The sequence below is a fragment of the Paroedura picta genome, chromosome 3, assembly GCF_049243985.1.
Source record: "Paroedura picta isolate Pp20150507F chromosome 3, Ppicta_v3.0, whole genome shotgun sequence".
Lineage (NCBI taxonomy): Eukaryota > Metazoa > Chordata > Lepidosauria > Squamata > Gekkonidae > Paroedura > Paroedura picta.
In genome coordinates, this window is record NC_135371.1 from 116,608,092 (window position 1) to 116,632,281 (window position 24,190).

Below are 24,190 nucleotides of genomic sequence, written 5' to 3' on the forward strand. Positions count from 1 at the left end.
CCCTGAAACTACAATATCTCCGTGCATGTAAACTAAACTGAAGATGTGGGTACAGTGTAAGGGCAAGCAATGTGTGAAACCTTCTTTCTCTTCAAAGAGCTGCAACAGTATGTTCATCTCCAGTTGCTCACTTCTAAGTCAGGTATACCAATTATTCATGTCATCCCCTCCCCCTTTAGTATCTCCTACACAGGCAGAATGTAGAGGACAGCATTTCTTTCCTTTCTTCCTTTCTACAACATGGGCAGGTGGACTGCTTCTCTTCCATAGCAATGCTGCCACTGAGGTAAAGGAATGTCCATTAGATGGGACTGGCAGTTGATATGCCTGGTACTGCTGCTACCACCTGAAAGCTGAGAGATTAGATGTAGAAGCTATCATAAGAATTTCTCTTCCCTTGTTATTTTGAGTAAAACAGAAAATAAGTTTTTAGCCTCTGGGATAGGGATGTGAAACAAACTGACAACCTCATCTCTAGTTTACTGTACTGAAGTCACTTCCCTCTGTTATGTTTGATGCAACAGTTTGTAATTCCTGTTAAATTGCAATTAGCATATCTAACTCTGGCCTTCTTTTGTATGCAGAAATCAGGGGAGAAAGTGTTTGTTATTGTAAGAGCAATCATTTTCAGCACTAAAAAAGGTACAATTAGTACAGCTGCTAAGCTGAAACTAAATTGCAATGCAACTTCCACCTAAAGGAAACCGATCTGGTTGTCACTGTAACCCTGAGCACACTTACCCACGAATACCAGCAATTTTCATGCAACCTACTCAACCTTGACTCAACTCAGACCTAGGCGAAGTTTGGAAACTGACGTGGGCTGACCCCCTGCACACCGACTGAGAATTAAGTCCTACTGTGCTTATTGGGGCTTACCCTGAAGTGCTGCCTAGGCTTACGTCGCGTCTTCAGCCGCACTCACTTGGCTATGTTGTTTATCGTGCACACTATTTGCACACAGTCGTGCACATCTACAGAATGCACGTTCGCACCCTCAGCACCGCTGCAAAAAGTCGCATTTAAAAACCGGCTGCCTTGCCAAGCCTCGTAGCGGTTTACTACCCGCAGGTTCTGCCTTTGCACCAAGGCGCCCAGAGTCCGAAGGCAAACAGAGCCGCCCATCGAATCCCAAGAAGAAAGGAGCCCCCTCAGCCATTCCCGCTTCTCCCCCCCCTTCGCCTTTGAATGGGTCCCACCCTTTATGAGGTCACCCCCAGTCTCCTTGGCGACTGTTTCCCTCCATTTATTATTGGGCGATGACGACAGAGGGCGGAGTCAAAGCTGAGTTTACCACCGTTCTCAAAAATGCTGACGTGGGTAGCAGCGTTACTTCCTGTTTCCATACATGGGCAAAGGCGACGAGGGCTTAATTGAATTTCCGGGAGCGACGCCAAGGACTGGCGGCTGCACTGCAGATTTCTGTTGACCCGCGCGGCGGGGGAATGCGCACGGGTGGCCTACGTGCAACAGGCCCATTTCTCGCCACTCGCTTCTAGCCGCTGCTTGTGTGGGGCTCTCGGTGGAGAGAGCGAGGCTCTGAGGCCAAGCCCGTGCTAGAGACGTGAAGTGAAGACATTCCCTTAATTGTTCCGCGCAGGGGTTCGCCCCCCCCCCCCGCTCAAGATCCTGACTCTTCGATGCGTTCAGTCGGCACAAGCGGGTGCGGCGGGCGAAGACTCAAGAGCAGCAGATTCAAGCGAAGGATACAGGAAGCATAAAGTGCATCGCTTATTCCCAGGACGTAACTTTTCCCGTCTATGTGCAATCAGATGCACGCGGACGAGCTGGTTAGCGTGCCAAACGTAAATCATTGCATTGAAAGAATATGAAAAATCCGTTTTTTTTTCAAACCCAACCCCATTTTAAACCGTTCTAATACTGCACGAACGAAAGCTGCGTGATGGTCCCGAAGATGCACCCTCGGAGGGGAAGCCGAGACCTCAGATCTCACCAGACATCGTTTGCTAAAGCGAGAAAGAGACAAAAATAGTATTAATGAATGAATGAGGGACCCCCTTCCCCCAGCCCGGAGGTTGTGCTGCTATTCTGGGCCGGGTTTCTTGTAGGAGTGACGCATTTTCCATTTCCAGGAAGCCGAATCGGGGCGGAGTGAGAAAAATGAGCCCCCCCCCCCCCCCAGCAGCACAGTCAAGCCAGCCGGCATGCCAGGGATTCTCTCCAACCAGCCCCTGCCCACTTCTGGCTCCGCCCGTGCGGAAAGGCCGGCTCCAGTTCCCAAAGGCCGAGCCGACTTGGGGAGAGGCGTCCTCGGCAAACGTGGCCGCCTCGCTGGCTTCCGTGTGGGGCGGTTCCTAGCTCCATGCGGCTAGTCCCCCCGTGCCCGCCCGGCCTGGCGCTCCCTCCCCGACGGCGACTGACTGGGCCGGCCAGGCGGCCATGTCTCTGGAGGACCCGTTCTTCGTGGTGAAAGGGTGAGTGGCAGCCCCGCCCCCGCCCCAGCTCAGCCTTGGGGGTCGCGGCCGTAGCGAGAAGACGAGCCCGCCTTGGAAGCTTTGAGTAATGCGGACATATGAGGAGGCGGGCTGGTCGAGAAGCCGCGTGGTTTCCCCCCACGGAAGTCGTGTTCATCGTTAAACTTCTTCAGAAACTCCTTGGAACGAATTCGTAAGGCAGGCCGTGGCACATTTTATTTCGCACTTGAAACTAGCCCCGAAATCTAGGAGCCGTGCTTCAGAGTTTTGTATTTGAATGAGTATATTTTCTAATTATTGTTAATACAAATCCACAGTTTCTTGTAATTGTAAGTTATGACAAAAAGCGTTGCAGTTTGTGTGGGTGTAATGGTTGAGGGTTGTCACCAGAAGAAGAAGAAGAAGAGTTGGTTCTTATATGACGTTTTTCTCTACCTGAAGGAAGCCCAAAGTGGCTTACAGTCGCCTTCCCTTTCCTCTCCCCACAACAGACACCCTGTGAGGTGGGTGAAACTGAGAGAGCCCTGATATCACTGCTCGGTCAGAACAGCTTTATCAGTGCTGTGGCGCTGCATGTGGGGGAGTGCAGAATCGAACCCAGCTCGCCAGATTAGAAGTCCGCACACCTAACCACTACACCAAGCTGGCGAAAGGGGGGGAGAAGCGGGAATGGCTGAGGGGGCTCCTTTCTTCTTGGGATTCGATGGGCGGCTCTGTTAGCCTTCGGACTCTGGGCGCCTTGGTGCAAAGGCAGAACCTGCTGGTAGTAAACGGCTACAAGGCTTGGCAAGGCAGCCGATTTTTAAATTCGGCTTTTTGCAGCGGTGCTGAGGGTGCAAACAAAGAACTAGCCTCTAATCTAGCTTTCCCCCAATTTCTCATAATTCCAGTGCTGCTTTAAAAATCTTATTTAAATGAATAGTGGAAGCAGTATAGAAAGCAACTGGTTAAGAAATCCACGACTACAGCTGAATGGGACACTTATATTTGCATATAAGCCAGTAATGGCAAGTATTTCTTGTATGATCATATTGGGGGTCATACAACAAAACATGCGGATGCAAAATGATACATACACTTGTAATTTGAGAATAAAGTTGAAAATATTAGCTGTTCCTGTGAAGCTGGTAGATGCTGTGGTGACCCAGCATGTAGGAGTTGTTGAGCCCTGTCATATGGTGCAGAGGGCCTCCCTCAAAGAAAACAGCTATTTGTCCTGCTCTAGAGTGCACTTTGTTTAGGGTTTTTAAACATTGTAAAGCATTGTTAATATTTACTTTTTTGTTATATTTATATATATACTGCCCTCCTCTGTGGCTCAGGGCGGTTTACATGAAGTGTAAAAAAATCAATACATGGAACTTAGTTTCAAGAATATTGTCTGTAAGTTTGAAAAAGAATATTAAGCTGGTGTTTAGTGTACTGCGTGTTGCTACCACAGGAGTCTCACAGCAGCTTATAATTGCTGATCCTTCCTCTCAGAACTTTTAAAAGTTTAATTAACTAATTAGAAGTTACCTGGTTGTTATGCCATTGCTTCTGAGCATTCATCTAATTCCTACTGGAATTAACATGAAGGAATGTTGCTCAGCATCAAAATTTTCTTACTGCTGGGGTGTATGCAATATATTTATCAGGTAGCAAATTATTTTATTTATTTTTATCCTGCCTCAGTGCTCAGGGTGACATATCATTTCTTCCCCCCATATTTAATCCCCAGAAAACCCCTGTAATGTAGATTGGGCTGAGAGAGAATGAGTGTCCCATAATCATCCAGGGAGCTGCACGAGTCAAGTTTCTTCAGTTGCCCAGAATTCTGACTTGGTGCAAAAGATGCATTTATTCTAAAGCAAGAAAGTGAACCTGACAAGTACCTTGTCAGAACTGGGGTAGAATAGAACCAGCACAGCATATAACCACTTCACCTGTACCCCCTTCCATGAGAACCCAAGAAACAGACCAGGCATATAGTGAGGTGCTCAAGGCTGCAACACTGCATTCTGTAGATAGGGAAGATGGGATGGGGGGGAGGTGTGAAAGGGAGAAGAAAGGAAGCAGGCTGCAACAAACACTGGATCTACACATCAGATTAGATGTACACATCAAACAGAATCAAAACAAATGGCAGAAGTGCAGCATTCTGACAGAATCTGGCTTCAAGCTGGGTCACTACATTAGATAGCCCAGCCAAGCTTGATCCCATCATATCTGATCCTGGCTAGTATTTGGATGGGAGACCTCCAATGATTTAGCTGGAGTTCCTCGAAGCAACATTAGGGGACATGATGGAAACCACCTCTGAATGTCCTTACCTGGCTACCAGACAATCCTTGGATCTCCTAGCTGCACTATACATGCCATATATGATATATAAATAACCACATTGTAGTCCAGCACTTTGCTATATCACAATGACATTGAAGTTTGTCTATATTGGCAGCTCACAACATGCCCACATATGTTTGTGAAAAAGGGGGTGGTGAGAAGTAACCATGAGTCAGAAATTATTTGACAGAACCTAACAACAACAAAACTATTATTTCTGGTTATTGGGAGATGATTCTTACCTACCACAGATGGCCAGGTGAGTAGGTCTTGGCAGACTTGATAGAAGTGATTCATAAGGGAGAGTCCTTGGAGCAGCAGTTTTTGCAGATTCTATCTTTCAAACAGACCTCTGAGATACAGAGCCTCCAGATACAACAATGAACTCTGCCTCATGGAAAGCTTCAGATCAGATACCGCTAGTGTTGCTAGCTCCAGGTTGGGAAATACCTGGCACGTTTGGGGGTGAAGCCTAAGGAGGGTGAGGCTTAGGGAGAGGGGACTTCAACTGGGCATCATGCTGTAGAATCCATCTTCCACAGCAGCCATTTTCTTCAGGTGAATTGATCTGTCTACTGGAGATAGTTGTAATAGTGAGAAATCTCTGGTCACCACTTTGAGGTTGGCAACCCTAGATACAACAGAGCTGTACCTCTTTTGACCAACCAAGCCCAACAAACCAAGCAGTGGTTCAGGAGAACTTTTATCTCTATTGTTTGTCTGAGACCACACCAGAAAAATGGACACAGGTTGGCAGCGTTCTGCTAGGTTTCACGTGTTGTGCAGACTTGAAGTAGAAAGGCATCACCTCGTTCCCCTCATTCTACAAGGGTCTTTTGGTGTTCCACAGTGAGGTTCAGAAAGCAGTAAATTCAGTGTGGGGCCTGTACCAGCGCTGGTGTCAACTACTTCAGGAGGCTCATGGCATCAGCAAAGAAGAATTTGACTGGACAACCAATGAACTCCGCAACAGCTTGCGCAGCATTGACTGGGACTTGGAGGATTTGGAGGAAACCATTTATATCCTTTTGAGGCCTGTACCCAATTGAAATGGACAGGAGTTGTGGGCATTGGGTCTGCTGCTTAATGTTGGAATAGCAGGGGATTACTATTGTCTATGAAGCCTATTTGGAACTGGAAGGGAAATATATACAAGCATGTTCCTGTTGTTGGTCGGGCCCTTGGAGAATTATGGAATAGCTATGATCTTTGCTGTCAAGCTCTTTGGCCTTAATTCATGTACACGCATTGTGGAGTCCAACCCATGCAAGTTCAAAATCGAGCCCTCTGAGGTAGCTGCCCGGCGTGCTTTCGTCACAGACATGCAGGGATCAGTTAAGGTGAGTCTTCCCCAGCTGCCACCATCATGACGTTGAAAAAATCACAAGGTAAACAGCTCCCAATACTGAAGGAGTTCTGTAGTAAAAAGGAACACTTGGGACCATTTACCCATATCTGAGGTGAAACACTTCCTAAGAGAAAGCAAAAGAGATTGTCTTATATTTAAGACATTCTTTTGGAAAACTGGAATGTGAAACTGGGATTCTTTGGCCACTCTTGGAGGCAATGTGGTTGGGAGTAAGGAAGGTGGAAAGCTGTCTCCAAATGTGGTAGAGAAATGGGAGTTAGATGATTGAAGCTGGGATGAGGCTAAATGCTGTCTCAGATCTGCTGAATGCCTTATACCTGTAGGGAAATCTGCCAGGAAAGGAAGCCAATGTGGCTGTTTTGGCTGAGAGTAATTGCAATACAAATTCATGTACAGCAGTGTACTTTTTGTTTTAGGATACAGTATATGAGTTTACAAAAGTGACAGGTAGGGTCTTTGGAGAATTATGGAATAGAATTATGGCACCGCCTCACCGGGACCGGGATTATGGGGACTGTGCTGCAATGGCTGGTCTCCTTTCCCTGGAACTGGACACAGAGGGTTGCTGTGGGGAATGAGTTGTTGGACCTCTTCGGGCTCCTGTGTGGGGTGCTGCAAGGGGTGATACTCTCCCCCACACCTTTCAACATCTATATGTGCCCTCTAGCCCAGCTGGTCCGGGGCTATGGGCTGGATTGTCACCAATATGCGGATGACACCCAGCTTTGCCTCCTAATGGATGACTGGCCGGGCTCCCCCCCACCCTCCAGATACATTTGCCAGTTGTTTGGAAGCGGTGGCTGGGTGGCTCAGGCAGAGTTGTCTGAATCTCAACCCCTCCAAGACAGAGGTCCTGTGGCTGGGTAAAAGAGGGCAGGATCAGGAAACATGTCTCCCTTGCCTGGACGGGGTGCAATTAACACCACCAGTTGCAAGGAATTTGGGAGTGACCTTTGATGCCTCCTTTCCATGGAGGCTCAGGTCATGAAAGTAGCCTGGACGGCATTCTTCCATCTTAGCCAAGCACGGCCAATAGCACCCTACCTGTCCTCTGACCACTTGGCTACAGTGATCTGTGCAATGGTCACTTCCAGATTAGATTTCTGTAACTCGCTCTAGACAGCCTGCCCTTGGCTTTGACCCGGAAACTGCAGCTGGTACAAAATGCGGCTGCAAGCGTCCTCACAAGAACATCATGCAGGGCCCATATTCAGCCAGTGTTGCGACATCTTCACTGGTTACCAGTCTGTTTCCGAGTCAAGTTCAAGGTTTTGGTACTGACCTTTAAGACTATACGCAGCCTGTGTCCTGCTTATCTGTGGGACCACTTAGTTGCCTATGCCCCCCGCAGGGCTCTTCACTCCGCGGGTATGAATCTACTGGTTGTCCTGGGCCCCTGGGACATTCATCTGGCCTCCACCAGGGCCTTTTCGGTCCTGGCCTCAAGCTGGTGGAATGAACTCCTGGAAGAGCTGAGGGCCCTGCCCAAGTTGTCAGCTTTTCTCAGGGCCCGTAAGACAGAGCTCTTCTGCCAGGCATATGGTTGAGGCCAGGGCGGAGTCTCAGTGTTACCATCACAGGATCCTCCCCCGCCAATGTATGATTACATCTAGTCCCTTGCTCCCAGTGGAAGAGAACTTGACCCATGGGCTGAACAGTGGGGGGGGGATGGGAAATTAGAACTCTTTATAGGAACTAGTTCGCCATCTGATTAAACTGTAATGTAAGGGGTGTTTTAGGTTTTTTTTAATGGTATTGTATTTTATCATTGCTGTGAACTGCCATGAGACTTTTTGGAGAGCAGCAGTATAAAAATAAAAAAAATAAATATACGTAAGGTTTGTCATAGGTGGTTATGTGCCTTAAGAGCCTTGGAAAAAATATACCCTTAGCATTGTTACAGATGACTCTTTGAGGTCACTGGTGGTTATGTTTTCTTACTGCTCCCCTTTCCTTATTTTAGGAAATATGGGACCACATATCCAGTCCAACAGCACAAGCCATTTTGGAGAGGAAAAATAGAGAGGTAAATGCATTCCATCTCTTCCCCTGGGTGCTGAGCTGGGAAACTTCATCTCTGCCCTAAAACTCACTGGGAAACCAGCCAAAGCTGCCTCAACGGATGTGGCGAGAATAAAATGAGGGAGATCCTCATAGTCGCACCACCGCCACCTCTACAAGATCTTTGTCAGATGTGCATGAATTGTCTTGCCGAGGAGAATTGTCCCTCCACTTGACTCGACTGGCTGGTCTCTTTCCTAGTGAACCTTCCTCTTTCACTGTTAGATATCCATCCTTGGGGCAGAGGTGTGTGTCTGTGAACTCCTAAAAGAAAAAGCATGACCATATTCACCACTTCCTTCTAGTAGGGAGTATGTGTATTATGGCCTCCAATCTTATGCCCAGGTCTACAAGAGATTCTAGACTGAACAGGAACAAAAATCCCCATTTCAGGAGAACAGAGTGAAGTTCCTGCTTCTTGCAAGTGGCAACAGGGATTGAGGGGAGGCAGCCTGTTGCTTATTTTATCTGGCTTGCTTCTAGTGTTTGTATTGCTCCCTGCAGGTTTCCTGCATGCTGCTTGAATCCCGAATGCTCAGATTTTTCTCCTCCTTCCCTGTAGATGCCGTCGGGGAGCAGTGAACGATGTCAGCTCTTGGATGCAGAGGGACTCTCTACAGTCGATTCCCATGCTCTGGAAGAGCAGCAGTTGCATCAGAAGGTGGGAATGGGATGCTATCTCCATTTCAGTGGCAGTGGGCTAGATTCAAATGAGTAGCCGTGTTGGTCTGAAGTAGCACAATAAAATCAGAGTCCAGTAGCACCTTTAAGACCAACAAAGATTTATTCAAGGCATGAGTTTTCGAGTGCAAGCACTCTTCTTCAGACAGTTATCTTCTTACATGACAGGACATCTTACCATCACAATAAACTTTGGTTTATTAGCCTTCATCCACCCTATTTCCCTAGCACCATCTTCTGAAATGTACTTCCTAGGTATGACCAAAAGTTGGTCTAGAAAGATACCATGATCGATGGAATCAAAAGCCACAGAAAAATCTAGAATCAATAGGGTCACATTCTCTTGTCCATATCCTGGCACAGGTTATTTGCCAGTACAACCAAAGCCATTTCAGTCCCATAATCAGGTTGAAACCAGATGAGAAAGGATCCAAACAGCCTGTCTCATCCAGGAATCCTTGAAGTTGTCCAGCTAGCCCTTGTTCAGTTATCTTGCTCAGGAAGCAAGGGTCATGCAAGACAGTAGAGAGTCTCAGACATCAAAGTATCTTGTCCACATCCTTAGACTGAATAGATGGAAAATTATCCCACAAAACTCTAGCACCATCTGACTCTGTCAACTCAGAATCCAGATTGGTCCAGAGGAGAGAGATTTTATCAGCAAAGGGCTGGGAGAAACTGATCAACAGGAGAACATGTATTGCAATGAGCGAAGTCAGTGCATGCATTTTAATGAAAGAAGATGTCTAGTTTTCAGTCATTGCAATACATGCACTAATAAGGAAACACACCACTGAAAATGTTGGGCAGCATTTGGAAGAGAGCTAATGACTGAAAACTAGACATCTTCTTTCATTAAATGACGGATACCTTACAGCTCTTACTTTGGAGCTTTTATTGGCTGCTATATATATTTTATGTGTGTTAATAACTGTTGGGTGTTAAAACCAGACCTTTGAAGAAGGCCCTACAAGGGCCAAAATGCATCGGTCAGTTGGTTCACATAGTGAAACCAGCATACTGGTTTGCAATAGTCTATGGCCTGGACATATGTTTTTAATTCCTATAGTTGCTTTTTAAAAATTGTGCATAATAAAAGTAATATAATTGTAACAACAATACAGGCATTCAACCTTCATCGGTCCTAACTGTTACAGGTTGGAGTTTTTTTGTTCCAGTTCTAGTCCCACCCATGCCCCTTTTGGTTTTTACACAGGGAAAGTGCCTAGGCTGCTATATGCAAGATATGCCATTGTCTCTATAGCTCAGTAAGCAATTAATTGTCCCTTTTAAAATACATATATATTTTACATTAATCCTTTCAATTTGCCAGTTCATCAGCACTTGGGAGTGGTCCACACTCTCCTCTAAGTGAATCATTTAGTCTTCTGCAAATATATTTTCATTTGTGTCTTGTATAGTGAACTAAAATATAACATTTCCTGGATTGCTGGATCTTCTGGCTTCATTTTCTAATAGCATCTCCTGACCTTCATCCTGATTTTTCTCTGCTCTTTTCATATATATATTCCTGCTGATTGTTATACTTCATTCATTCAGAGTGATCTGTGGCTCTCAAAAGGCACACAACATCAAAATCAGTAGCTGCAAGACTCTTTGTTGCACATACTTCCCTGATGGTCTCTCTCCCTGACAGCTTATCATTGATGCCCAAGATGAGCAGCTGGAGCTGGTCTCTGGTAGCATTGGAGTGCTGAAATACATGTCAGGGCAGGTTGGAGAGGAGCTGGACGAGCAGGCTGTGTAAGTGCAGACCAACAAGGAGTTGTTCTGGCAGTGCAAGGGGCAGTGGGAACCATTCCTTTGCAGGATGTGCAGAGAAAGGCCTGGCCTTTCCCCCACGGTACAGATCTGGCAATCATGCTTCTGCCTCTTGCTGTTCTTGGAACAGCAGCTTATTCAGAGCCCAGGATTCAGGACCTTCCTCAACTGTGCCTGCGGAGGACTTATTTTTCCATTCAGCCAGAGCCATAGATTCAACTCCATGTCAGATTAGACTCAGGCAAAAGATACCCCAAACCCCTCAGCAGGAACAGCAGGAGAGGCTGTGCCACAACCTTTCCAATTTGGCTCTTGCCTCCTTTTGCCTCAGCTGGAGCCCAGAAGGGTGTCCCTCAGGTTCACAAGGAGGAAACTCTGCCAGAGTCTATCTCTGGGCAGAAGGGAGCTCAAGGGTCCTTTGCCTCTTGATTGGCTTTGAGGCTAGGGTGCTGCCTGCCTTATGTGGGATTCTCAGGATCAGGGACTAGGCTGGGGTAGAGATGGGAAGCCTCTTCTGAGGCGGCTGGGCTGAATCCCCAGCCCTTCATTTTCTATCACTATTGAGACTGGAATTAGTAAAGTTCACTTAGCAGAGAAGGGATCCCTCCACAATCACCTAAAAAGTGAAAACACACAGAGGATGTGGTGTATTCGTCCTTCACGCAGCCTTGTATTTGAGACTGATCCCTTGATGGCAATTGGGAAAGGCAAGGCATGAATTCTTTAGACAAGACACAGCTGATGCCTGAATTGCTGATATCTTTGCTGACTTTTCAGGATGCTGGAAGACTTTACTCATGAGACGGACAGCACTCATAGTCAGATGGATGGTGTGCTCTTAAAGATGGCCAGACTCTCACATATCACCTCAGGTAAAGGACAAAGCTCTTCATGACTCATTCCTGTTCGAACCTATATCAGGAATCACAAAGTCCTGGTTTCTGTCTCTTTTCTAATTTGCAGAGGCATCACATACATTTAGGACTGTTTTGGTACAAGTAGGTTTGACTCCTCCCCCCCAAAGCCCCCCGTCCTTCTCAGATTTTCTTTATAACCAGCCTCAGTTCTTAGATTTCAGAAGGGTTTGGTTCAAGAGATTAAAGGGGACGAGTCTAGATGCCAGGATGCCTACCTGTTTTCCTAAAAACATTAAATACTGATTTCCTAAGTACACTGATAAACTGCTACCAACTAGGTCCTTTTGGCCATCTCTAAGAGGCCCGGTCTAGATGCTGTCTCTCACAGCCTTGTAGGCCCATTATGCATGGCTGCCAAAACGGCGATTTCGGGTCACATGGAAAACGCGGAGGGGGAAGACGCGACGCACACCTGTTATGCACGGGGCGGAGCGCGACGGCGGCAAAACCCAGAGTAACCGATTATGCACGCAGCGATCCCGGCGCCACTTCTGGTTGCGCCCCGGTCACCCGGAAGCTGCGCTTTCTTCCGCGTTTCGCGAACGCGGATTTTTCGGCGGCATGCACCGAAGCTGCAGCCGGTTGCAGCCGGCACCATGCGTTATCGGTGATTTTAGTCGTCGCCATTCCATCCCGAATGTGCGCTAAAACCCCCGTGCATAATGGGTCATAGTGAGTCCTGCCCTCTCCACTCCTTCCAGCCACATGCCTTGCTTCTCTCCCCTGGTCTTGCAGACTGATGAGCTCATTTGCTTGAGGACTGGCCAACGAATCTTGGTTCACAATCATTACAGAGGGAATAGAGCAGTGTGGTTTACTAATCGTGTTTGATACTCATGTTTCCCTCCCCCCTTCTTTTCTGGTCCTCTGGATTATTTTTATTTATGTTTTTGGTGTCTCTTATTGTTTTCCTTACATTTTGTTAGCCCAATTTGGGTGCTCTCATAGCAGAAAAGTTGGGCAGAAATGTTTTTAATAATAATTTCCAGAGAGGTTGAGAATATGTTCAGATACACATATCTGAAGCATGCTTGCATGTGAAAGGTTGTACCTTGAATAAAACTTGTTTGGCCTTAAAGGTGCCATCGACTCAAGTTTTGTTCTGCTGCTTCAGACAGACACAGCTACCCATCAGAATCAGAATTATGCTTCGAGGACAGTGACGCATTTATGTAGTAGGTTCTAGCCAATGAACACTGGTGCCTCACTAAAGGAGCAACAGGACTGTCTTGTTTCAGTAGTAACACTGTAACAACAGAAACATTGATGGAAAGGAATGTGCTTCAGTTTTGGCGGGTTCTCCCATCCTGAAAGCAGCAAGTTGCGCCAATCAGACAGGCAGAGATAGATTCAGTCGGTTTCTCACAGGGGAAGTATAAGGAGAGAAGAAAAATAGAATGAGACCCAGGAACAAGACTTTGAGAATCCTAGCTGGATCTAAGTTTCCACCGTTCATTCTCTGTCACTTTCAGGAGTCCTAGGTCAGCAGCTGCTGCTTTTTCTGGCTAGTCTGCTGCAAATTGAACACAAAATATTTAACAGTGCCATCTAGTGCATGCTGCATAATGTGCAACCCAAGCCTTAGTTTGGTTGTGTCTCTAAGGCAGAGAGAAGGGAGCTGCATGGCTTGGAAAGAGACAGGCTTGAGATGACAACCAGGCCCAAAGGTCTCTTTCAGTTCCTGCCCAAGAAGGCCTCAGACACTTGCTCTGTCTGTTCTATGCTGCAGAGTGGCATTTAGGCAAAATGTTGATTAACCAGCCGAACGGTTCTCTTGGCCCTTCTGTTTCACTTGGGACTGGCTTGATCTGATCTGGTCCTGAACATAAACTTCCTTAGCATAAAAATAAACTAAAAATAACTGTACAGTTCTGTGGGGCTCCTGGAACCATGGGGTCCACAGCCAAAATCCCAAAGCAGAGAACATACTCAGTCTCGTTCCAGTTTTTAAAAGTGGAAGTTACAGTCCAGAACAAGACTTGGATTTCTGGGTAAATCTGGCAGGCCAGAGCGATGTGGCTCATGGCTCAGTGTTGGGTCCCCAACTGGTAAGATTCAGAATCAGACACCCCCCCCCCCATGTGTTAAATCCAACTTGTTTACCCCCTGGAATATCATGCACTTAAGAGAGTAGACTGTCACACCTGTCTGTGACAGAAGAGGTGGATATTTCCCAGGAGGTGGGGCCCGTCTCCCTTTGTTCCTCCTTTCTCCCACTGTGTTTTCTCCTTGTCAGACCGGCGTCACTGGTGCCTCATCCTTGCCTTGCTCATCGTTGTCATCGTGGTGCTGATTCTCATCTTCACTTTGTGATCAGGTGGCAGGGGCCACTCCCACTTCTGGAGTGGGACACCTGCGAGTGCCACAGCCTTGTGCCTTGAGCAGAAGCCAGAAGGCCTACCAACTAGCAAAGGAGCAAGCCATTTTGTTGAAGGGATTGCTACAGAATTATTGTTCAAAGCTGCAGACTGGGTGGAAAGGGAGGATTTGGATAGCTAGAGGTTAGTATCTTTGCATGGCAAGTCCGTAGAACCTCCTTCTGATGTATGCACTTCAGAGATTGGAATTCCACACAGACGTTGGTGCTCATTCTCATTGAGAGCATAACAAAACAAAATCAGAGTTCAGTGGCACCTTTTAAGACCAACAAAGATTTATTCAAGGTGTGAGCTTTTGAGTGCAAGCATCAAGAGCATGTTCCACATGCATTTTTATTACCAGTATTGCAAGCAGAGCTGCGGTTCAAGTTTCTGAGTGGCCTTTTCCTCATATTTTGAGCCACTTAAGTAGAAAACTGATTACTCTGACATTGAAGAATATGGATCTTTGTCATCTTTTTGACTGAAAGCAAGTTGGCTGTACATTAGTTGTGCTTGCTGACTGTGAATGACTTAAACCAACAGTTGTATTTCATCTTGATTAATGTTGGAAGTCAGCCTTGGCTGGACTGGACAGCATGATACTTTGTTTTGTTTTTAAGAGGAAATTACTCAGGGTTGAAGATGATCTAGAGCTGTCCTGCCATTTAAGTTCGAAGAGGCTAACCTTGCTTATTAAATGGGGGAGGGGGGATAAGCCAAGTGGCCAAGATCTTCTAATCAGGTGACAACCCCCATCAGAACACTGGAAGCAGGAAACAACAGTCCCGACTTCCAAATCTAAGTGTCTGTGCTATGCTTCAAGATATCAGTGCGATTTCTGTGCTCCTGCTACAGATGCCAAGGAAAATAATCTGCAAATGTGCCTTTTCAGTCCTGTTCCTGTGTTGGCAATGGGCACCATATAGTCAGCATCCTTCCCCTAAGGCTAAATGTATGCCAAGCCAACTACTGTTGCCTATGTGCAAAGGCTACTTTTGAGTAAGGCCGTGTGACCTCTAATCTTGATGGTAGTTCTATGCGACTGCTTAGTTCTTTCAGGCAGTCAGAAGCCATTCTATGTTTTTACTGGTACAATATTTTTAAATGCTAAAGCAACTTTTTAAAATAAAATTTTTATACCTCTGTTTCATACATTCTTTAGTTCGGTGTTTTTGTAGTTGCTGGAAATGGGGGGGGGGCTAGAATTAAATGGACCCTTGTGGGCTCTTACAGCATTGTCTGCAAAAATGGCCATCTATGGATGCAGCTAGAAGCAGACAAGCAGTGCTTGAATCTAATGTGGAGGGAGGTTCAGTTCTAGCTATCATGGTTAATAGCTACTGATAAATCTATCCTCTATGAATAATCCGAGTAGTCCTTTGAGTATTTCATCATTAATATATGAAATGAATTCATGTACAAAGTGGTCCTTCTGCATTTTCTTCCCTGAAGCTGCTTTCAGTCACCTTAACCAATAATGGTAGGCTTTGTTTTGAGCAACCAAATGATTGTGTCTTCCTACTTCTCATATAACCAAGCCTAAATCGTGTGATCCTAGGAATGCTCACTTGGAACCAAGTTTTACTCAGTGCAATGGGATTTACTCCGAAAGACATGTGTGTAGGATTGCAGCCTTACCCAACTGACTCAGCAATGTAGTAATCAATTAAATGAGCATAGCTGAATTCTGTAGAGAGACTGCCAGACAGAAGTCTGATGACAGTTCTCGTTTAAGGAACACTCTGTATATGCAGCTCGGATAAGGGCTATATGGAACACATTACTTGGAAATGTTGCTCCTTAATATGATGAATGCCCTGAATCAGCCCAAGGCCCAAATTGTAGCTCTAAAACTAAGGCAGTCCCTTTATAACTTCAGCAAGGCTCTTCTGCCATGGCATGCTGGAAAAGAATAATCAGCTCTGCAATGAAATGGGCCAATCACATGATTGTTACAAACTTTTTTTATTAACATTTCTGAATTCCTTTTTTTTTCAATCTTTACAGTAGTTAATGTGCAATTCTTGATACTCTCAGGTCACAGGGATGAGGGAGTCACAAAATTTTTCTTGGCACTTTATAACACAGAACAAATACTGGCATTATCCAGGAGTGAGGGAGTGGGTTTCGAGGTAAAAGCAGGGAGTGCTGGGGGGACCGGGGGGGGGGGGGGACCAGGGGAGGTTGCCTTTGTTAATTTAAAGGATTTGTTTTCCTCTGGAAGGATCTTACAGGGGGCAGGGGAGGGCATGGGGGCCAATATTGGAGCAGCTGCTTGCATCAACCCAAAGCGCCTGGAAGGGGGTAAGAGGAAGTCCATGCTGTATCTGCACAGGAGGTTACATAATCAGGCTTTGTTAGTGCTTTTCAGTGTACATTTTTGTCCTTTTTTCTTAAAAAAATTGTTTGCCCTAGTTTAGAAAAACAACAAAAATCAAAATGAAAGATGACAAAGCAGATAGAACAAAAATAAAGATACCAGAAGGCCACATTCCCCTTCCCCCCAATCTGGAGTTACACTCATCCCCAGCAGAAAGCAAGTCCCAAGATACAAATGTTACATGTTGGAGGATTTCTCAGCAGGTTGGAAAGGACTAGCTGTTTTGCAGGTAGGTGGCCAGGAGAGTCGGAGGGATTTCGTGCTTTGCCTCCTGCTGCAACAGACCAGGCCCAGCCGGCAGTCCCAGAGACCCACAAGGCAATGCTAGTCACTGTCCAAGCTGCTGAGGGCCACAAAGAAACAAGCCCCTGCCCTCACATGCTTTCCCAGCACTTGCAGGCAGGGGGCAGCAGGAAAGACGACTGGAGAATTGGCCCTGCAGGTGGCTCTCGGAGATAACGTAAGGATTTGCTGTGAGTTATCAGGTTTGCACACAAAAAATGGGGCGGGAACAGCAAATGTAATCCATCCCAGTGTTTCCGTGTAAGCTTTCACTATTCTTAAAGTGAAGAATGGATCTTCTTGGGTTCTTAAATGGTCTTTTAAAAGTGATTTTTAAAAGGACACCTTGTTCTAGCATAGCAGCATCCTACCAGACCTAATAGATGCCTTTATTTCAGGCATTCCTCCTCCAGTGCCTCCTTATGTTTGAAATTTTGATCTAGTAGCCTCGCATAGGAAGAGATCCCAGTTCACTGGCAGAATAAGCCTTTAGAGGAAAGGAATCTCCCCTCCAACTTCAAGATCAAAGTTAGTGGGGGCTCTGTTTATCACCCTGCCTATCTGGTAAGTAAAACAACGTTAACACAGTAGGGCCTCCTTGTACAACTCTAGAGGCTATTCTGATTTATATTCCAGTGTAAACAGACATGCTCAAAGTTTAGCAGACCTGCAAAAACTCCACCTTGTTCTGACTGAGGGGATGGGGTTGCCACAGAGAAACTGCCCTCTCGAACAGGTAAATACAATGGTTTATATGCTCCTCCCTTTTATGCTTAAAAACCAGGAATTTTTTTTTTTGCATTGTTAGAGACCACAAGAACCTGAATCTTCAACAACCAATCCCCGCTTAGCAGATGCCTCTATTATTACATAATCCCCACTCTGCCAAGAAGAGTTCCAGGCTCATCTAAAGCTACAAAATTTCAAGGTTTAACCTCACTAGCCTATTGTAGAGTTCTAAACTGCCTCCCCTCCATTCAAGCAAGTTTTCAGAGGCACTCTGGAAGCACAAACCTTGCATGAGGGAAGAAGAATGGCACGAGGGGAGGACAGCTAGTGCAAAGAGCATGGGAAAAGAGAGGCTGCAATGCATTCTGCTCCACAAGCGCTTGACCACTGGCTTGAAATGTGCTAAACCAGGTAATCTGGTAAGGCTGCAACCAGCTTCTCCTTCCTTTTCACAGACTATTCACAGCTACAAAATAAACATCAAGTGAATGTGGAATGTACATTTTTGTTTTGGTGCCTTGTTAAGGCATCTCTAGCTCCACTGCCACTTAATTCCCCTCAACTTCTAAATATCAGCTGTGGAAGCAGGAAAAAGAGGAAGGGAAGCCATTTAAAAGGACAGATCCTAATATGGGCAGCAGAAACTGTCGATAGCCAAGGTAACTTCATGTTCCCCGCAAGAAACGTAAATGCAGCATCCAGGCATGGCCAATCACACAGGCAGGCACTCTTTGTCATATGCATTGTGGCATTTACAGCAAGCATGACCTGTGTTTTAAAGTTGCATACCTAAAACCCTAATGCAGCTCCTAACACTTTGCACAGTTGAAACCAAAAACAAAGAATGTTCTGCTAGGACTTTACTTGGGCAGAACCATTCTTTGGGGTAGGTGTGTCAGGAAGAGTAGTAATTCTGGATCTGCTGGTCATTCTAGAACAATAATTTCACGGAGAGAAAACAGCCCTGGGTAGAGAGGGATACATTTCACTTGTCATGGTTTTATATGATCCAGTTTATACCTTTCAGGGCAGAATTTTTTTTTTGGGGGGGGAGGCAATGGGGAAACAGGACCAGCTCGTTGTGCTGAAGGATGAATCAAGTAATGCACCAAAACCCCAGTAGACTTTGAGGAGCAATTATCCTGACGGTGTCGTCCTATAACGGAACGGGGTGGCAAGGGTGTGTCCCTGTGGGCATTCAGTCCCTAATGGTTCCACATTTATCACCGTAACCTCCAAATCAAATATAAGCTGTCCCATCTTTACTCCTCACAGTTCTTCTCCCTACTACAAATTTCAGTTCTGATATCACTGTAAAAGCAGGGATTTTGGCCTTACAAATGCAGCAGACACAATATCCTTGAACTTGTTCAATCTAGAATTCATTCATGTGAACACACATGAAGATGCCTTGGTCCATCAAGGCCAGTATTGGCTACTCAGACTGGCAACGGCTTTCCAGAATCTCAGGCTGAGGTCTTTCACAGCACCTCTACCTGTAGTAGAGGTTGAACCTGAAGCCTTCTGCAAACAGAGACCCTGCCACTGAGCCACAGCCTCTCCACAAATCAACATAAGTCTGGGGTGGTAGAAAGAGAATGAAACCTGTGTACGTATGCAGCCGTTGGCCATCACTGAGGGAGGAGTGACTGGCATGGCCACAGCATCCAGAAAAAGGCGTGGACCTCACCTTTTTCCAGGCTACAGCTGTGGACAATCACCTGTGACCAAAGGCAGCCTCTCATCTGTCTGCATATTCTGAAATGTATCAAAGTATTTGGACAGCCACTTCTTCAGGACTCCAGTAAGTAGTGCAACACAGATGTGCTTCTAGACATCAATGCTAACTCTAAACTTGTACGCATACACTTCTCTTGTTGGATTGGGATTAGAAATGTCTTGCAATTGTTAAAGGTATTTAGTTTAGAGATTTGTTGTTTGAGGTTAGTGTTCTTCATAACTTGACTAAGGCTAATCATTGCCAGATCATTAGAGTTCCCTCATAAACCATTTAAAAATGTAGAATAGGAAAACTAGCATGAAACACACTGTGTGCATATATATTATATTTTCAAAGCCATGCTTGACCCTCCCCTCCCCTTTAACTCGAGCATGACTAAAGATTATTTAATGTAAGTAATCAACAATTCACACACCCCTATTTGGTTTCTAGTAAATGTCTATTTTCCTCCAATAATGTCTGTGTTCTATAATTCTTTTGAGGAAAAATAATGCCAAGAGTGAATGAGTTTAATTACATAAATGACCACACATGCAGTATTAGTGGCTGTTGATAACAGAACCCTTTCCTGAATTCTACAGAGAAAGGGGGTGAGTGGGTGGGTGGGTAGGGGAGAGGAACTTGAAAATGAAAAGTCAGCATTTTACCGAAATTGTGTCAATGACAAAAACTGATGTTTCAGTTGTTGCAAAACGCAGTCCATTTCTCAAAGCATTGCACAAGGCATGGCTATGCTGCTATTACTTCATTTATAACGGGCTTTATTTTCTTTCTCTTCTACAAACTTACAATTGCAGGGGTCCCTCTGACAAGGTGTGACACTTAAAGCAGTATAAAATCAGGCTAGGTTTGGAAAATAAATGTATGACTGGACAGCCATTGACCCTATTGAAAACACTGGTAATCAAATATTAGTCCCCTGGGTTAGGACACAAGTGTGTGTGTGTGTGTGGGGGGGGGTCTCCATATCCAGCCTAGTATGCTTTTAGCCCACAATTCCCAGTTAACTGAGCTCCCTCAGCCAATTGTGTAGCGTGTACTTCCTAGAACATATTAGTGTTTGAATGTACAATAGCACAAATGGGTTAGAGGAATATCCTACATTTGTTTTTAAGAAAATTCCTTAATAATAAATCTCCCCCCCCCAAAAAAAAACCCTAGAAGCAGAAGTGTCAATTGTCCTAACACAAGAAACCAGTAGTGTTCTCTGAAAAAGCCTCCTGCCCTTTTAGGATGAAGTGACAACTGTGAGGTGCATGGTTTAAAGTGTCAGAATAGGGCCAGGGAGATTCAGGTTCAAGCCAGTGGAAGCTTGCTGGGTGAACTGGGGCCTGTTACATACAGACAAGCCAAACCTACCTGATAGGGTTGTTGTAAGGATAAAATGGAGGAGGGAACAATTTAAGCCCCTTTGGGAACCTTCCTGGAAAGAAAGGTGGGGTATAAATGAAGCAAATCAATGAATATGCTGGTACACTTGTCTAGATAGTGGGTGGCAGTTCAGTCCAATTAAAAAGGCAAAGTTCTGACCAAGATGTTGACTCCCAAAATCTATTCTCAGTAGCATAGGTATTTTCCTCCAGAGTTTGGGAATACAACCAAAATTAGTCAATAAACCTAGTTTGTACTGATATGTCTCCTCCTGCCTTGCAAACATGAATGCATTCCGATGTTATCTGAATTCCTTTGTGACAAGTGAAAGTTGTCTCCTCCATAAACTTGGAGTAGCCACTGGAGGGATTTCAATTTCATTTGTTACTAAGTCTCTCCCATCCACATTCTTTATCAAATGTGAAGCAATATAAAGATTGCGGCTCTTACTTAAACACACCCACTTCCAGCGGAAGTCTATAAGTGATTATTAAAAGGTTATTTCACAAGATGTAACTGGGCCTATTTCTTTCTAAGAATCACTTCCCCTTTACAATGACAGAGAAGCAACTGGCAACCACAGAGGAACTCTTTCCAAAACAAAGTAGTTTCAATTTACAGAGAAGTTAAAAAATCTACCTGAATTACCCTGACTAGTGCTGACCTGAAACCAGTTATAGCACAAATCTTAAGCCAAGTTACACCCTTTTAAATCCATGGACGTCAATGAGCTTACAAGGGTGTAACTCTGCTTAACACTGTTAGTCTTTTAAGGTGCCATAAAACTGGTCACATTCTGCTGCTAGAGATCTGACATGGCGAATGCTCTGGAATTAATTTCCATGGAAATGCCAGGACAAGGGTTGCTACCTTTTAAAATGGTTTGATTTTGTTTAATAAAAGCTCTCCGCCCACTGCCTCCTTTCACAATTTGAAAGAACAACTTGGTTTTGTTCACAGAAAGGTATCTGGCAAGGCTTTCTGAAAATTAGTATCTGTAGGATTTAATTCCGAGTAAGAATAGCAAGCTCATTTTTCAAAGGCTTCCAATGAAGAGAGATCATTCCCAATGTGATTAAGAGGCATCATCCTAACCATACAAATAGAAATGCAAAAGGTAGCCAAACAGGTACACAAGAGGCATGCCATCCACTCCAGCTAGAATGTGAGCTTTCATTCAGAATTGGCAACACTTGGAAGCATCATGAATGCAAAGCTGACTGGGCAGCCAGGAGGGTGGGGGAAGTCTCAGACAGTGATTAAAACAAAGAAAGGACCTTCTGGCACCTTCTGGAAATTTTTCATGCCCCCCAACAGAGTCCCAAAGCAGCTTACAAAGACCTTGCCCTTCCTTTCTCCACAACAAGCACCCTGTGAAGTAGGTGGGGCTGAGAAAGCTGTAGGAAGACTCCTCTGCAGAAACATCTTTCAGAGAACTCTGACTAGCCCAAGGTCACCCAGCATGTGGAGGAAGGGGGAATCAAATCTGGTTCTTCAGATCAGAGTCCATGCTAGCTCTCTTTAGTCATCATGGGCACGTCTGATGAAAGCAGAATCTTATCCTCACACACAATAAATGGTTGCTTGCTTTTAAGGTGCCACAAGACTTTTTTGCTGCCTTTCCTTTTGTAGACTCTCCCAGCTACCCCTCTACCCTGTAAGGCTTGCATCCCACAAGATCTTGTCCGGTAACTGGGATCTTCCTGCTTCCCCCTACCACTTCAGCCCACTGAACCTTTGTTCACCCTGGTCAGCAGAACCTCAGCACAGAGGAATGGGGAGGGACTACAGTATGTGGAGAGGTTACAGAAGCTCTTCCCAAGATGTAAATGCAACAAGATTTGATACGAACCTGTGATTAGCTGTTGGGAGGGCAGAGCTCAGTCAATGCTTCAACCACTGAAGAAACACACTAGCCTAAGAGTCCAGCAGGCAACACCCCTCCTTGTTCCATGAGCCACACTGTAACAGCGACACCACTGCTGGACAGCTTACGGGAATGTTAGGAAGAAGGATGCAATGCTCTCCCCCTCAGCTCTGCCCCTTCCTTCAGAATCTGGCTTCCAAGCCTCATGACAATGGTTGGGGGCCACCTAGTTCAAGAGGCAGAAATAGTTGGCAAATGCTCTTTGTCCCACCGCTCAGCTGAGGTCTTTTAGACAGCAGGAGCACTTGCAGGCTGGGATAACAGGGGGAGGCAGACAAGCCTGCCTTCCAGTGCTTGCCCTGAAAAAGTAGCACCGCTGGACTAACCAGGTCTGACCCTGCTTACCTTCCAGGATATGACAATATCAGTCATTAGATTAATGAGGTTTATCAAGACAACCGGGGCCATCCAGATCAGGGTGCAGAAATTCAGGCTGACCAAAAACTGAAAGTTAACACCCCCTGTTAAAATTTAAGGCCTCGAAGAAGAAGAAAAGGGAGGAATTGCCACTAAGTCAAAGGACACTGGTGAAGCAAACCAGCCCTCAGTGTAAGCACTGCAGTGCTTAGAAAATGAGAAAGTCCCATTTCCTCCCTCACCTAATTGTAAGGAGGCATTCTCCTTGCTCCCTTTACTAACTGGGGCCTGTTCTGACGTACTGAACTTTCTTGCCCCAAATAAGGAGCTGCCACAGACTGGGGAAGGAGCACAGGGGTGGTGGTGGGGGGAATGGAAAAGCAAAGCTAGGGGAAGGGGAATGGCAGGAGAATAATTTCCCTCCCCATCAGGGTCTCTGCATACCTAAGTTGGGGGAAGGGAGGGCAAGGGCATGGGGAGATACCACAGCAACCTTGGGCTTCCATTTCTTTTTCCCTGCATGTTCTTGTGGTGGCACTAGAGTCCCCCCCCCCCTTCTCTGGTATGACCCTGAGGAAAGACTCCATGATGACCAATCTCTGTGGTGCAGCCCTGCCTGGGAGAACCAGATAGGATGAAGAAGGGGCAGTGGTCCGGGCAAATACTTCCCTGGATCATGGCCTCCATTTGCAAATGGATTTGGTTTTTCACAATTTCTATTAAAATAGATATCTAAAAAAAAAAATTAACAGCACGACGAGGACAGAGGGGAGGGAGGACAAGACACCAGCCAGAGCTGCCCATGCGGCAGCATGTCCTCCCCTCTGAGCTCACTCTGCTTGTGGCGCCTGAAGAATAAACGCCCTTCTTGAATATTCATTGTTTTAAAAGGAGATGGTACAATGCTTGCTTCTCTGCCGGAAAAAAGAGAAAATAAAAACACACCAACAATAGGGGGGAAAGAGGAAATTAAAAAGGTGGAAAACGATCCTACAAAAATTCAAATTAGGCAATAAAAATCATTGATTGGAAAAAAAGGAGGTGGGCGCATTTTACTGGAGACCCTCAGTAGAGGTGCCTGCATCACCGTCATGGCTGCCGGTCTCAAAGCTGTGCTCCACGCCCATGATGTCTGGCTCCATCTTGCCAGTGTCGTTGATGAAGGTCGTGTAGGTGTCTCCCTCGGCCATCAGCAGTTTCAGTTTGGGGATCCAGCTCTTGCGCACAACACGCCGTGCGTTGGTGCACATGTCGGCAGCAATGGCATTCATCTCACTCTCCTTGAAGTTGGGGGCAAAGTTCTGGCAATAAACTGACAAAAGGAAAGACGCAAATCTCTTATCAATCCTAGCACTGTGTGCGGCCAAACGTTGTGAAGACCTCCTTCCCTCTCTAGACTCCAGGACCACCAGCTCCCCTTGTCTGTCAAGGCCTTCAGATAGGACAGTGGCACTCTTAATGTACATGATCCAC

The 24,190-nt window shown here is 45.7% G+C and overlaps 2 protein-coding genes across 5 annotated transcripts in view; one reads left to right on the forward strand and one right to left on the reverse strand.

Annotated features, from left to right (window-relative positions):
• Positions 1 to 1,342: 1,342 nt before the first annotated feature.
• Positions 1,343 to 17,537, forward strand: STX10 (syntaxin 10). 3 transcript variants are annotated; one of them, XM_077327270.1, is made up of 8 exons: positions 1,343 to 2,435; positions 5,611 to 5,780; positions 6,006 to 6,100; positions 8,093 to 8,155; positions 8,753 to 8,851; positions 10,529 to 10,635; positions 11,431 to 11,525; positions 13,807 to 15,082. In XM_077327270.1, the coding sequence occupies exons 1-8, from the start codon at positions 2,401 to 2,403 to the stop codon at positions 13,881 to 13,883; spliced, it is 741 nt and encodes a 246-aa protein (XP_077183385.1). In that variant the 5' UTR covers positions 1,343 to 2,400; the 3' UTR covers positions 13,884 to 15,082. The 3 variants fall into 3 exon arrangements, with proteins under 3 accessions (XP_077183385.1, XP_077183386.1, XP_077183384.1); XM_077327271.1 differs by lacking the exons at positions 1,343 to 2,435; positions 13,807 to 15,082 and adding exons at positions 2,451 to 2,628; positions 17,401 to 17,537; XM_077327269.1 differs by lacking the exon at positions 1,343 to 2,435 and adding an exon at positions 2,452 to 2,628.
• The window catches only part of NACC1 (nucleus accumbens associated 1), a 43,301-nt gene continuing 34,990 nt past the window's right edge, over positions 15,880 to 24,190 (reverse strand). For both annotated transcript variants that reach the window (XM_077327267.1, XM_077327266.1), the window contains exon 6: positions 15,880 to 24,029. In XM_077327267.1, the coding sequence (XP_077183382.1) occupies positions 23,770 to 24,029 (260 nt within the window). In that variant the 3' untranslated portion in view covers positions 15,880 to 23,769. The remainder of the gene's footprint in view (positions 24,030 to 24,190) is intronic.

Bases quoted from the DNA above. Each gene is read 5' to 3' on its own strand.
- STX10 (XM_077327269.1), top strand. From the start codon at position 2,534: ATGAGGAGGCGGGCTGGTCGAGAAGCCGCGTGGTTTCCCCCCACGGAA. The intron at 8,852-10,528 runs GTGGGAATGGGA...TCTCCCTGACAG, and splicing joins AGCAGCAGTTGCATCAGAAG to CTTATCATTGATGCCCAAGA. The intron at 10,636-11,430 runs GTAAGTGCAGAC...CTGACTTTTCAG, and splicing joins GAGCTGGACGAGCAGGCTGT to GATGCTGGAAGACTTTACTC.